The sequence below is a fragment of the Haemaphysalis longicornis genome, unplaced genomic scaffold, assembly GCF_048455015.1.
Source record: "Haemaphysalis longicornis isolate Haplotype H1 unplaced genomic scaffold, Haemaphysalis longicornis Haplotype H1 scaffold_3, whole genome shotgun sequence".
Classification (NCBI taxonomy): Eukaryota; Metazoa; Arthropoda; class Arachnida; order Ixodida; family Ixodidae; genus Haemaphysalis; species Haemaphysalis longicornis.
The window spans coordinates 114403714-114418542 of NW_027526335.1; the positions used below are offsets into that span (position 1 = coordinate 114403714).

At 45.6% G+C, this 14829-nt stretch overlaps 1 protein-coding gene across 5 annotated transcripts in view; it reads right to left on the bottom strand.

Moving 5' to 3' along the window:
* LOC144175026 (dopamine receptor 1-like) overlaps window positions 1-14829 on the bottom strand; it is a 545209-nt gene that overhangs the window by 11523 nt on the left and 518857 nt on the right. For all 5 annotated transcript variants that reach the window (XM_077704046.1, XM_077704048.1, XM_077704044.1 and 2 more), the window contains one exon: window positions 10381-10547. In XM_077704046.1, coding sequence (XP_077560172.1) covers window positions 10381-10443 — 63 coding nt within the window. In that variant the 5' untranslated portion in view covers window positions 10444-10547. The remainder of the gene's footprint in view (window positions 1-10380; window positions 10548-14829) is intronic.

The window sequence follows — 14829 nt, forward strand, 5'->3', positions numbered from 1 at the left end:
TCCGTAATCCGTCAACATGAAAGAAAACGGATGAAAAAAAAAGAAGAAAAAAAAAAACAACGACGAAGAAAGGAAGTCTCTTGGCGCAATCAACAAAAAAGGAAGGAGGGGGGGGACCAAATTACACCCGATTACACCCGACAAGAAGCGCGCGTTAACAGCCAGTGACGAAAAAGAAGCGAAAAAAAAAAAGCACATTTTCATTTCGTGCTTTTACTGATCCGGTTCCTTTGGCGAAAGCCCAAGAGTCCAGTGCGCGGCTCGAACCTGAACTGCTCGCCCAGACTGAAGTGTCCGAGCTATCGTTACAGGCGAGAAGAGGTCGCGCGTAAGTGCGTGTCCTATGAAGTCGGCCTGGACGGTTAATCATGTGGCCGAACATTCACCAAACGAAAAAAAAAAACCCATGAAATATGACATTTTTCGTGGCTCCAAATCAATCAAACATAATTTTGCACATAAGGAAACCCTCATTATAATAAAATCGCTTTGTTCGTGATCTCTCTTTCTTTATTCGAGGTGTTTTGTGGGCCCCGTAGCGGTTGACAGCGAAGCACGTCGCACCTGCTTTTAACGAAGTGCGCTTACAACGGCGTCACTACCCTGTTTCGAGAACTTTGTTATAACGAGGGATAACGGTACGTTCGTATGTCACGAGCTACCGCCATCGACCCTCCTCTTCCTCTCTCCGCCCTTGCGCTCCCCTCACGTCTGACCCTTCCCTTTCCCCAGCCGCCGGTTAATCCTACGTTTCCCCTCTCACAGGTCCCCCTCCCCCCAACTTGGATCCCGTTTCCTCTCCACCTTAACTCCCCATAATGTCGTTCCCCTCCGCGTAGCTTCCCCCTCTTGCTATGCTCCTCTTGCACCTCCCTGTTAGACCCCTAAGCCTCTTCTGTCTTCCTCTCTCCTCCTCTCACCTCCACTTCGCCGCTCTCGCTCCTCCTATTCCTTTCACCATCACCTATTTCCTCTCTTATCCCGCCTGCGCATCACCTCATATTTTGCATTTACGCATCCACATTCCACCACTCTCATTTCGCCATTCTTCTTTGCGACTTCACCCCCTTCCCACCACACTGTTTTCCCTTCTCTTCACCTTCCCGTGTTCTCTTTTCTCCCCTGTTTCTTTCCCTCACTCCCGACCGCTACACTTCCCCTTTCTCTTTTTCAACCTCATTTATTTCAATCGCCATCGCCAAGGTCCTTTCGCCTTCTTCCTCCTGTTCCGCTCCCCTTAAATACCCCAACTCTAGCCACCCTCTTCCCCTCTACTTCCCCATATCATTCCGGTTTCTCCCTTTCTAATCTCCTCCTCTTATGCTCTTTGCCCCCGCCTTTCCCTATTTTCTCACTTTCTTTATAGCACTCCCGTCATCCCTTTTATCTTTTACTTACTCTTTTTCCTCACCCATTACGTACCCACAGATTCCAGGGGGTCAAAACCTACTAGTGAGCAGGCTCACCAGCAACATTTCTGGCTGATTCGAGTAACAGACAGACAGACAGGCAGGCAGGCAGGCAGGCAGGCAGGCAGGCAGGCAGGCAGGCAGGCAGGCAGACCAAAATGTTCGTGTTAAGGTAGCCAATGAAAGACTGTAGTCTTTAACTCGTTCCTGCGAAGACATCGGTGTATAAAAATTAACTTCCATCGGAAAGTTTTGCCAGTAAGCACGTCGGTGAGTCAGTAAGCACTTCGTGTGTTCTTCACTCCGGGACGAAATTTAATTGTGGCTTGCGGAGCACCAAACGCAATCAACAGCTAGATGGATTGCTTTAACCTTTAAGGCAAAGTATACAGCATCTCCGCTTGCCAGGCTCTCCTCCATTTCCCCGTCGCAGGTTACAGGCTCTGAAACGGAACTGTGCCAAGTGCCCACGCGCTGATATAATTCAGTTTGGCTCGAGGAAGCGGAGAAAAATTTCCTCACATAGGTCTTTTTTCCCCCTCTTGGTAGTGATGAATTCTGTGCAAGGGTTAAAGTGCCCAAGATGTAGAAGCGACCCAATATCAAAGTGAGTAAGGAATTCAGGATCCCTCCTTTCGTGTCTTTTCTCGTGAAGTTATATCGGAGAACGTTACAGGTATAGCGCAGCAACTCAGAGAAAGAAAAAAAGAGAGAACAAGAGGATAAAAAGTGAGAAATAGATTGCCTTGGACTACTGCTGCCTTTTATAAAATATTTCTTAACCGAGCTTCGTGTTTAAGGCGTTGCTGACGTTCTTAAAAAGTAATTCTGAGTGGCTTCTATTCATTTAAAAATAGGAGTTATTTACTTCTGCCGTCGCAATTGACCCTAAAAAACAAGGAATCCTGCTAACTTCTTGTCCGGCAACTTGCTTTCCTACGGCCGCTGTCCGTTGTATTTATCATTTCCCACGAAGGAAGTGTACTGCTTCAGTTCTTGACGGTTGCTTCCAGCCACTCACTAAAAAAAACGGGTAAATGTGACAGGCGACTGCTGACCAGGCGCGCTGATTTGCGCATTTGGTACCACAGAGGCCTATTGTAAATCCTCCATCTCCCCCCACCTCTCTTCAATTCTTCAATAATACAATTATGGGGATTGTTTATGCACCTCAGTAAAAAATAAAAATAAACATAAAGAACTCGCAGAATAACAAGCTCCGCCAAACCCCGTGCTGTAACGCCGAAGCAGCCACCCAGGTTTCCCACAACACTTTTTGAATGACGCCTTCACGCTCCACGTCGTAGCCTCAGTCATGAAGTACCCGCCCCTCGGTGACACCCGTAGCTTCCCCGAAACATCTTCGTCTCCGTCACAGAGTGCTCTTGGACCGCAGACTTACCTACTACACCTTGATATCGCCCCAACATTTAGGACGCCCGGCGGATGCGGACGATAGGCATGCGCTCTAGCGGACCTCCTTAACGTTTCCTCGATAAGAAGACCGCCCACCTCCCGCCAAACCTGTTATCTCTGCAACGTGACTGGCTGGACACGCACTGATTTGTTCTTCACAGGGTGACTTTTCGTTTCATTTTTTTTTTGCACTCGTCTCCACAAAGGCCGCATTTCAAGCATGGTTCGTCCTTGCATAGATGGCGTTGTTCTCCACTTCGGCGCGTGAAATCCAGCAGTGTCTACTGTGTAGCAACGCAGCTGCAATACAAGGAAAGAAGTCGACCTAGCACCTGGAAGTAATACACCTCATAGCGATGGGAAGCGCTATTTTCACGTACGCAAAAAGGCGCGCCTTTCTGGAAACGTTTGGGTATCGTTGGTGGGATTGAAACTCCTTGCAAGCGGGCACAGGTGTAGCTACCGTCAACTCAGCCCTCTGTCGTTGCTCGCATGGATTTGCCGTGAGGAGCGTGATCGGAGTAGACGAAAGGGGGCCGGCCCGCTGAAGGAACCAGAACGCGACAACGAGGGCCGGCTTTGGTATTCCGGACACTTCTGAGATCGTCTGGGTTCGGGCGTATACCTTGAGGGCTCAATGATATCGTCGGTGGAAGCGAGGCACACACTTCGGCGACGACGAGCGGGGGAAGACTTCGGTTTGTTCGGACCTTGGCTACCGTTATTCCGCTTTTACCCTTTTTTGTTGTTCCTTGAAAGCGTATATGAGCTTTTTATCTCCCCATCGGCGCTGACATCGCGTTGATTTTGCTCTTCAAACGTGCAGCGCGGGAACCGCTCTCGGTAAGCGCGCGATGAAACAATCTCGCCGGATCGAATCTGTGGGATCGGGTGTGTATATATACTGGCGCCGATCGAGTGTCATTGAAGACCGCTGAACGGTAGCTTACCGCCCAGCGCTACGGGACGCGGACGAGCCGCACAGGCCTTGAGTGTAATCTAAATGAAGGCTCTTGGCCGCGGGCGTGAAACGTTTTCGGAATACGCGAGGAAAGCTTTAAACCGTTCGTCGGATGTTCGTTTAGAAGGTGACGCTCGCTATCGTGTCAGCTAGCCACAGCGGTGCACGGACGGCTTGCTGTAGGGCCAAATGTAAGAAAAGGCCTTTAAAGGGAGCTTAGCGGGAGAGAGAACCACTGATTGCCCTTTTTATGTCATGCTGCAGAAATGCCAAAAGTATAGTGGAAACCTTCCACCGGCCAAGCTAGTGAAGTTCAGTAAATAAATTGGTGTTATATAAGTGTGTATACATCGTGAGCAGCGGCACAGGCCATGTTTCAGCATGTGAACCATCATTCTCTTCTGGGTGTGCACCCTATCATCATCGCATCATAGTAATCTTAGCGGCGACAGTGTCATCAACATCGCTTTCTGTCTGCGTCTTCCTAGTGACGTGTGACCGCACGAATAAACTGTGGACTCGAGAAGCGCAGAATAGGAGCGGCTGGAGGTCAATGGGAGAAGTCCCCGTCCCTCAGTGGACCTGAGTATGCTGATCATGATGATGGTGACCTCGCGGCTCCTAGAGCCTCTCTCTCGGTCTCTCATATATATATATATATATATATATATATATATATATATATATATATATATATATATATATATATATATATATATATATATATATATATATATATATATATATATATATATATATATATATATATATACCGAACTCACGCCTTTCGAAAGGCGTGGGTTCGGTCCCCGCTCTGGGCGCGTGTTTTTCTTTCTGTCTTCCTCGCTTCAATTAACATACCAAAATATAATTTCACTAACGGTAAAAAAATAGTCCAACCATTCCCCTATGCCTTCTTTGGCGTTGTAGCGTTGTAGACTGCCCGCATTTCTTTCTATATATATATATATATATATATATATATATATATATATATATATATATATATATATATATATATATATATATATATATATATATATATATATATATATATATATATATATATATATGTATATATATATATATATATATAACACAGAAATAAGGATTGGCAGTCAAGAACACCTCGGAAAGCAAAGGGGAGGTTGTGGTAGGCCATTGAAACAGATCAAGAATTTGGAAAGAAAGTAAGAAAGCGAAGAAAAAATGCCCGCCAGGTGGGATCCGAACCCACGACCTCCAGAATACCGGTCTGGTGCGATAACCACTACGCTACCGGCGGGGCGATTTTCTCCCCCGCTTTCTGGGGTATTTATGTCAATGTAATTTTGTTCCTGTGCTTGGGGGTGGTAGCCAGCGCCACTCTGACTTCTCGGGGTGAAGGGGACCTTCTTTTTAATCCCCGCGCCGTGACTCGAGTGTCTACGACATGTCGAGAGTCCCCGAGAAGTCAGAGTGGCGCTGGCTACCACCCCCAAGCACAGGAACAAAATTACATTGACATAAATACCCCAGAAAGCGGGGGAGAAAATCGCCCCGCCGGTAGCGTAGTGGTTATCGCACCAGACCGGTATTCTGGAGGTCGTGGGTTCGGATCCCACCTGGCGGGCATTTTTTCTTCGCTTTCTTTCTTTCTTTCCAAATTCTTGATCTGTTTCAATGGCCTACCACAACCTCCCCTTTGCTTTCCGAGGTGTTCTTGACTGCCAATCCTTATTTCTGTGTTATTTCTACGAGTCCCTCATTTCCTATTCTGATTCGCTATATATATATATATATATATATATATATATATATATATATATGAGATACAGAGAGAGAGAGAGAGAGAGAGAGAGAGAGAGAGGAGGGCCCGTGGTTATAGCGAAATGGCTTTATTTGCCCTCTCGCTTTATCGGAGTTTTTTCACGGTCTCCACTGCAGTCCACAGAGAGCAAGTCATCTCCACTTTTAATGAAGTATTGCTTATAGCGAAGTCAGTGTCCTGGCGTCGTTTGTCTAATACTTTACAAACAGGCTGTTACATTATCTGACAGAGAGGGTTTAAGGCCTTGAAACCTTCATTTATCAAATCTTTACCGCAAGCTAGCCGATGGTATTTGACGCTTGCGTGTCTAGCCAGGCTTGACTTTTGCGGCGGCAAAGTTCAGTCGTCCCATTTGTTTATTTTGCAATCACACATGGCTTCAACCAAGATTTGATCCTTTCAATCCCGGCTGTACTTACAGGTCATGCATCCGTCACGGAACGTTTCAACATCACGGGCTATCATAAGTCACTCGCTGACAGTTGTTTCGTGAACTGGATCTAAGCTTTACGTCATGATTCGTCTCTGCACGGGACCGCACTCGCATATACTCACACCCGCCCAAAGGCTGATGTCTTTCATAGCGATCATTTAGTTGGTGCACGCGTTGGTGATCCTTAATTCGCGGGCTTTTCTTTCTCTTTCACTAGATTGATTTGACAACACTACGCGCTGGGGCGAGGCAAAGAGGACGTTTTTCTAGAGGTGACGCAAGCACCTCTCCAGTCCTACGCTTTGTTTGTAGAAGTCATCAAATGGTATTTCTTTTCTGACGGTTTCTGCGGTTTGCATAGCATACGTCATAATGAAACGCAAACACTGGTGTCGAACTACTTGCAAGATCTACTCGAGCAACATTACACATGGCTCGTACCCTTCTCGCCCACCCCCCTTCCCATTACTTTTCTATGTGGGCTCATACGCCGTGTTCACCGGCCACCCATAGGAATTATAGCTCGGGGAAAGACAAACATGTTCGTTGCTGTTTGTTGAGACTAAAATTCTGCGCCATCCTGTATTTTGAAAGACGGTTCGGTGGGCGTGTAATAACAGTAAAACACCGCGAAGACGAAGCCTCGTGACATTCAAATTTCCGCGGGCTAGAAAACCGGAGGCAATGGCCTCGCCATTTTAGCCGCCGTGCAAACAAGGTTGTAGCTGTATTTTTACCTGTTCCTGCAAAGGGGGAAAAAACACGAGCACTCAGCCGCTGCCGAAATTATGTCTGAGCTCTTGCGAGAATAAATACTGCAGGCACCGAGTGCGTCTCTAGGGTGTCCTCAGCTAGAAATGAGAATTGTCTCTCGGGTCATCCTTGTAATAGAAGCCCGCGAGTCTCTAACGAACCGCATTAGACAGGGCGACGCCCTTTCAGGGAACGTTAAAAGGACGGCAAACACGCGCCTGAAGAACCGGCAAGGGATGACGAAAAATGACGGGACCATAATATGGCCGTACGAGATAATGACGAGAATAATTGCAGCCGGAGCTCCTTCCCCCTTGTAGGAGACGGTAGCATCACCAAAAGTAATGTCCAGTTTATTAAGGCTGCTGGAGAAGACAGATTCGGTAGTCTGAAGCACCACGGGGTCGTGGGTTTGATTCCCTGTCGTGGTGGTTGTTCTGTGACGGATGCTAGAAACAGAAATTCCGCTGTGTCGAAATTTCGGTGCACGTTAAAAAAGCCGCCCAGGATGTCTCAACTTTTGCGTAGCCCTCACACCACGGCACTCCTCGCCACCTAGGTGTGGCTTCGACGTGTAGTACCAAATTTGGTGCTTCAATTGTTTGGGTGGGTGCAGTTGTATCTACTGCAGGCGTTACAAGATGGAACGTCGTGACATATACACCGGCACTGTAGAATAGATAAAGTTCCGGACAAACCTGTCGCTTTTCTGCGCCGAAATGTCAGAAAAGCAGTCGTCATGAATTGTCATTGAGACTTAACTTCTACCCTCTTCATCAGCATGATGTTTGCTTTTGAAATAGAAACTTGACCCTCGTTTACTGGGGTGCATGCTTGAGCATTGTAATTTCTAGAAACCTTGCTCTAAATTCTGTCGATTGGCTGCCGGGGAGTTCACAGCCTAGTATTATTATATAGCGGTTCTAGTGTAAATAATAACATGTGATTGTTGGGCTTAAACACGTATTTCGTGCCGTAGCTTGTTTTTCTAAATTTTGTCAGAAAATAAATACAATACAATTGATCGACGGCTGGGTTTCGTTGCGCAAGTGTTGTAGTCTTCAGCCTTGCTATCAAAAATACGCGCGAACTTTTAAGCGAACGCCGGTTCCTATTGTACTACCGTAAAACATGTACCGAAACTTGGTCACCGCTGTTCATACTCTCGGGCATATTATGTACCGATTTGGCCCTCTTTGCCCCAGTTGACCTTGCGCTATAAAAATCAAACCATCATCATCAGCGCGCATATTATGTGAACATAAACACGAATTTATGCTTTTACTTTTATCATAAAGCTTAAAACTATTCCGAACAAAGGGAAAATAAATAAATAAATAAATAAATAAATAAATAAATAAATAAATAAATAAATAAATGAATAAATAAATAAATAAATAAATAAATAAATAAATAAATAAATAAATAAATAAATAAATAAATAAATAAAGACGGTTAAACCATTTGTAGTTTTCTTGTAAACGCTAAAAACTATTCACAACAAAGGTGGAATAAAAAACGTAAACAATAAAAATAAATAAATAGTATAGACGCTTAAACCACTTGGTAGTTTCCTGTCATCGTCAGTATGCGCTTCAGAATCGTAGTTAGCCGTCATCCTCCAGACACGCCCACCCATTCAAGTGAGGAGAGCCTCTCGGCCATATTACGGGCTAGATATCACTTAAATACGCACTCTTCCGAGAACTTCCTAACAAAGGCGGCATAAAACCCCTCTGAGGGAGACTCCGATTCAACGGATCTTGTATTGCAAGAACTTTGACTACCGAACACCGCAGGCGAAGCAGTTGAGGATATTATTTCCGAGCAAGAGAAAAGCATTCTTTGTAACCTTTATACACGTGGCGCGTATTTTCTATATTTTATACGGCTTAGCTATTATACTCAGTTATAAAGTATCGAGCTTGGCTGCCGAGCCAACTTCACTTCTAAGATTGCATAAAAAGCAAAAGTAATTGACGTGGTTAAAACGAAAGACCCTGAAGGCATGCCGGTAAACGCACGTAAATTCAAATACACCAATAAAATTCAATTAGGCGGAAGGTGCGCATTGTATTTTCGTTTTTTGAACATACACAGTTGCGTATTACCTACGAGTGCGCAGGATTTTCAGGGAACGTTTTTTGTTATAAGACGAATACCGTTTTAATTAGGTACGCGATGGCTAATTGCCTCGGCAAACCACTACGAGAAATTAGCTTTACGTTCCATAAGCCCTTAATTGAAAACCGTACTCGCACACGGAGCCAACCCGTACGCCTCTACTCCGCCTGTAGCACGAATTCAAGCGTTAGATTTAATCGCTTTACAGCTCGTACAGATGCGATAGTAAAATATCAAAAACTAAAGGAAGAGAAGGGCAGCTGGTGGCATTATTTGAGGCGGATGAAAAAAACAAGTAAGCGGAAGTTATTCGCTAAACTCTCCGCATTCTCTATGGGAAGTAATAACTGTGCACTTCCCTCAACTATTTCAAGTGCCATCTCAGCTCAGGGCAGTAATGCGCGCTCCTGTTCCACCGTGGAGTTAAGCGTCATTTCTTCCGTAATTGGGTTTTGCTGGAAACGCACTTTTCAAGCGGGACGCAGAACATGGGGTTGCATGTCGTTTACGCTTGATGGGAAAAGCGATTCCGGTGGTGTTTAACGCCACTGCAGGTTGTTATTGCTGTTTTTGTGCAGGAGTTATAATTAAAACACAGGTCTTCACAGAATGAGATGGCGCCGTGAGTCAGCTTACGTTCTAGGCGGATATACACATACATACATACATACATAGATACATAGATACATACATACATACATACATACATACATACATACATACATACATACATACATACATACATACATACATACATACATACATACATACATACATACATACATACATACATACATACATACATACATACATACATACATACATACATACATACATACATACATACATACATACATACATACATACATACATACATACATACATACATACACAGAGATTAAATGGTGAAGGTGTGAGGGTGCGAAGCCAACAGGGTACAGAACGCGCGTGCGGTCTAGTGTCGATTCTCTACATGCCCTACTGCTCCTGGTTTTTGCGTAGGAGCAGAAGTAAGGTTGTTAGCGTTTCACACCTGGGTCCCTCTAGAGCGCTACGTGGAGTAGTTTGCAGCCTGGCTTCTCCTCCAAATCCCAACCCACGGCAATCACCGCAATAATAGATTTTGCATCCTTGCCATCAAATGTCATCATGATGACGATGGTGCGACGACAGCGACTGCATGGCGCTCTCGTGTACGTACAAAGATCATGGCCCATCGTCACCTTCGACATTCGTTGTCAATCACGACGATACCTACGATACACACTAGTATAGGTACGTGTACACCGCGACATACTTTACGTGGAGTCAGGTTTCACCAGTTTCGGTGTAAAGAAGTGGAAGATCGGTTTAGCTAAAGTCACTCATGCGTTCAAAGGTATAGATACACTGGGAAGATAGACACGAAATCGCTCCCGACAGCCCACAGAGTCCTTCTGCGACAAGAGTAGTAGTTTCACCAGCTTGTACTGACCAGAATGTGGTGGCTGGTGACAGGTTGCTGGAAGTCCGTAAGGATGCTGTAATGCGGATTCATGGGTGGCTGCCCCGGCTGCGCACAGCGGGGCTCTTCATTGGGCCAGTGCTCGGGGGGCGGCGCTGGTGTCTACGCCCGGGAACGGCCACGGGGACCAGACGAACCTGCGCAGAGAACGCCCACATAATGAAGTGCAGTGTCAAGAAGCGCTTACAGTGTAAACCATTCCATTCCTTCCCTCCTAGCTAAATTTGCAAAAATTACGATAAAGAAAGCTTCAGTACAAAATTCGCACCAGTGAAGGTGTTGCGGGCTTTGCACTGAAGCTTTTCACTGAAGCTATTCTGCATTTGTACTGAATCTTTGTTCATACTCGCGACAGCGAAGCTGTTGCGGGTATGAACGAGCCTTGCGGTTTTTTTGAGCACTGCGGAAAGAACCGGAAGGCTCAAAATTAGTCTTTAAAATTAGCAGCATGCGGAAGTTCAAAATTCGGAAATGCGAAAACTATGCTACGAAGCCAGAGCAAACTATAGAAGCAAGTTCACAGAAAACAATATATTGGCGAGGTCATTAACGAAAGGTGTGAGGCAAATAAAGTTTGTTGTCTCATTGACGTCAACTCTCTTCACGCACACGCGCGCAGGGTAATTGCACTACAAAACTTGAAATTCGTCGACCCACAAAAAGTTGAGAATACGAAGGGGAAAATACTTATCACAGAGGGGTCGTACAGAAATTCAACGCTAGCAGGCACTACACTTTAAACCCCACTTCACCGTACATCCTTATACTGTGTGTTATTGTAAGTATACCACATGTGTTCATTCAATGCACTGCTGTACCAAAACACGATATTTCACCTATTAGGGGAACAGGGATAGACCTGTACACTTCAGTGTGCTGTCACGTCCTGTTTCACTGTGCTCCAAGGCTGGAATTCACCGCATGACACTGAAGGAAGACACTAAAACGGCTTATCTAGATCGCTAATGCGCCACTATACCCTGCAATGGCGCACCACACTGCACGGCGCTGTAGCACTACATCACTCACTCACTATATCACTCTGTCTCCTGATGATGTAGACGTGCACAGCGGAAGAGGACTGGGGAGGTAGTCAAACTTAGGGCACAGCTAAGCAATCAGACGGGTGCGTTGGTCTGACACAATTGAAATGCAAAGCGGTAGGAACCGGACGAACCAAGAGAAAAGACACCCCGCAGCGCAGACTGACAAACTGAGTTTTTTTCCTACAAAGAATATTATTCGTTTATTGGTGGAGAGCACGCTCACTTAATGAAACAATATTTTTAAGTAGGCACATTGAAAAAAAAAAAAAACAACGATGAACAAGTGACGAATGGTGTTTCTTAACTGCCGCTTAATTTTAGACTGCTGTGACGATTCCCCTGATTTTGGACCACGTGCGACTGTCTTATTGTTGTCTAAGTTTATTTTTTACGCTTGAGTACTTTAGCCTAGATTAATTTAGCCAAGACCAAACTAGGTACGTTTAGCCTGTACAATATACCCATGTCCAGTCTATCCTGAACTTCCCTGCGCATCACCCGAATATCCCGGTGAAGTGCTGAGTTCCCAATGAAATGACTCGGTGGAATATCTGCAGCTCTTTATGGGTTATGATTTTATTTTTCACAGAAAAAAAAAAGAGAAAAAAAAACACAATAGAAGCGTTATAGCTCACATCACCACGAAAATTATATTGTCGTGTGTTAGAGGTTGTCTGAATCGCTTTGAAGATTTACAACATCCTGACAACCGACCTGATATGATTTGCGAACCAGTGCCATTTGATGTACATAATGAAGTAGTACAGGGTTACTATATATCATGGACGTACGTTTAATGCCAGTGTATCGTAGACATTCTATGGTCCTTGGGCAGTCCTTTTCCCCAGAGTTTATGAGCTGCCACCTGTACAACCGCGTTTCAAGAAAAAGCTGGTGCCAGGAGCAACACGTAAAAGCAAGTTTCAAGATTTGCGCGTGGACAGCGTTAGCATTCATGCTGTGTTTCACCCAGTTTTCGCTTGTGGTTTTTTTTTTTTTGTAAATGACGTCGTTGGAAAGGAGCGACACACTCTCTGTGAAAACCCGCGGCTTGCGCCACCATTCACCCTGCAGCAAGAACTTCTGCTGGGCGCCTGAGGCGGTCGCCCTATCTTTGTACCCAGATTAAATCGAACACGCGTCAAACAAGTCTTTCAGGAGTGGGGCACCAACGACTGCCCTTCAAGACCTCCCATTAAAGGGGGGAAGATAAGAAACAAGTCGAAACTCGAGCCCAACTTTCACTGACTATCTCTCTCTAAATTAAAGGGGGGGGGGGGGGGGATCTTGTACAGGAAATTTAACGCTACTGTTCAGCAGCCGTACGACATACGCAAGTTCGCTACGTCGACGCAAAAAGGCAACGTGGTTCTCATGCACCCCCGCCGTTCTTTTCTTCTCAGCAAAATGTCTATTACGGAACAATAAACTGCCGGCGAATATCAGCGCTTCTTTATATTTATTGATCTGGAAGAAACAAACACCCAACTCCATTTCCACATCGCTATGGCCTTCGTCTCCTTTTTAGTACCCGTTTTGACCACCCTCCTTTTCTCCCCTCTGAAATGAGGTTATATGTTGGCATTGCTAGCGCCATGATAACGGCAAACGCAGCTGTACATGATGCAATGCTCCAAATTCTGAAGAATAACGGGATCCCTTCTGTGCAATCTCCCCTAGGACTCAGGAATATATTGGCAGTGCAAAAAGGGGACAATGTCGGAGAGCAAGACGCCTGGCTCACCACCCTTGTTAGTTTTGGTCTTTAAAGATGTTCCGCAACACTAAGAACCATATAACCTCGTCTTGAGCCTTAAACCTTTCGCGAAGATTCCAAAACACCATCGATGTTGCATAATTTTGAATCACGAAAGACGAGATATTGAGACTAGGTGGGGCCGGGGGCACTTCGTTCCATGTACTGATGAACCGCATGTACCCTGCGAACACGATACACTCTGTCCGTTTTGAAAAAGAAAAAAAAAAGGCACCCTGCCGCACATCTTGGCAGAGTGCACAGAACTCAAGACCCCCCTTCTTCCCTTCCCCCCGACACCTACCATCCCCAACCCCTTGAGCGATGGGAGACCTTGTTATCCAGCCCCGCCCTGACAACTCAGCTCGCACTGACGGACAGGGTACCAGAAGTTGATGGGAACATATGGGTCCCGTAACTAGGGAACCACCCCGTCTGGCGCCTGCGTGCACCACCGGTTTATTTTGGGCTCAATAAAAGTCGCTTTATCATCCACGGTGATACACAGTTTCAATGGGAAAAAGCAGTTGGGAAAACAAAAGCTCCATCTGGGGCTTTATCTCTGTTCGTGGTTTTTCCCCTAATGGTCCAAATCTTTCAGGAACACGTACCGTCTCCAATGCCGCATGTACAATATCCAAAGAGAGACACTTTTTTGTAAAAAGGGCTTGGTGACAATAGCGAGCCGGGCACGTCCAGCGGTAATGACTCTCGGCACTTTCGGGAAGCTTACAGTAGGCCCGTTCTGCCGTAAGCATTCTTCATCATTAGTTATTCCCGACTAAGTAAAGACAGACGTCGTCAGCTTTGCGTGCCTGGGCACACCTATGTGGGCAATGTCCACGTCCTCATAGATCATGCTGAGATTCATGGAAATAGTCGTCCCTGTACCAAGAAAATGGCTGACGACGTGGGCCCCATCCGAATCGCACGTGGCCTTGAAACTTGGCAGTGACTAACTTCACATGTGTGTGTCGTTGCAGAACAAAATTTGTCCTTCGTCTGCTTAGCGACGATCCGAAAGATAATCGAATAGGATTCGGGTGGGAGCTTCTTGCTAAACCTAGCAGGCACAAACGCCGTCAAGAAAAGAAAAAAAAAAACAATATAAGCATAGAGAGAGGTGGGAGAAGTTGAGTACATCCTACTATGTACCTATTTTAAGCAGTTGGCGAAACAGAATTATGCTTCTAAAAAAAAACAAAAAAAACTGCGGTTCAGTCGTTGATAAATGAATGTTTTGGCGGTAACTTTAAACACGTAGCGTACATGCAGCCATCCACAAAGTTACCTAGATGAGTACATTCCGACGCAACTCCTGGAACATGTTTTGGGGACACGCACGGCCTGCTGTGACTTAAGACTGCTTGCACTGGTTACATTGCACCACGTTACTTTGATCACCTTACACCACGGCCAAGAGAATACCAGAAGCGATAAAAGCCGCGCTCTAAACAGCCTTGTGGCCGACAGTATAATACACCATGAGTTCGTAGCAAGCTGTCAGCTGATTAACAGTTGTGTGTGTAAAAATTTTAGATACTTCGTGTGCGAGTGTAGATCGCAATCTCGAGAGACCTAGGCCCGCGCGATGACTGTAGGATACTCCAATCATGC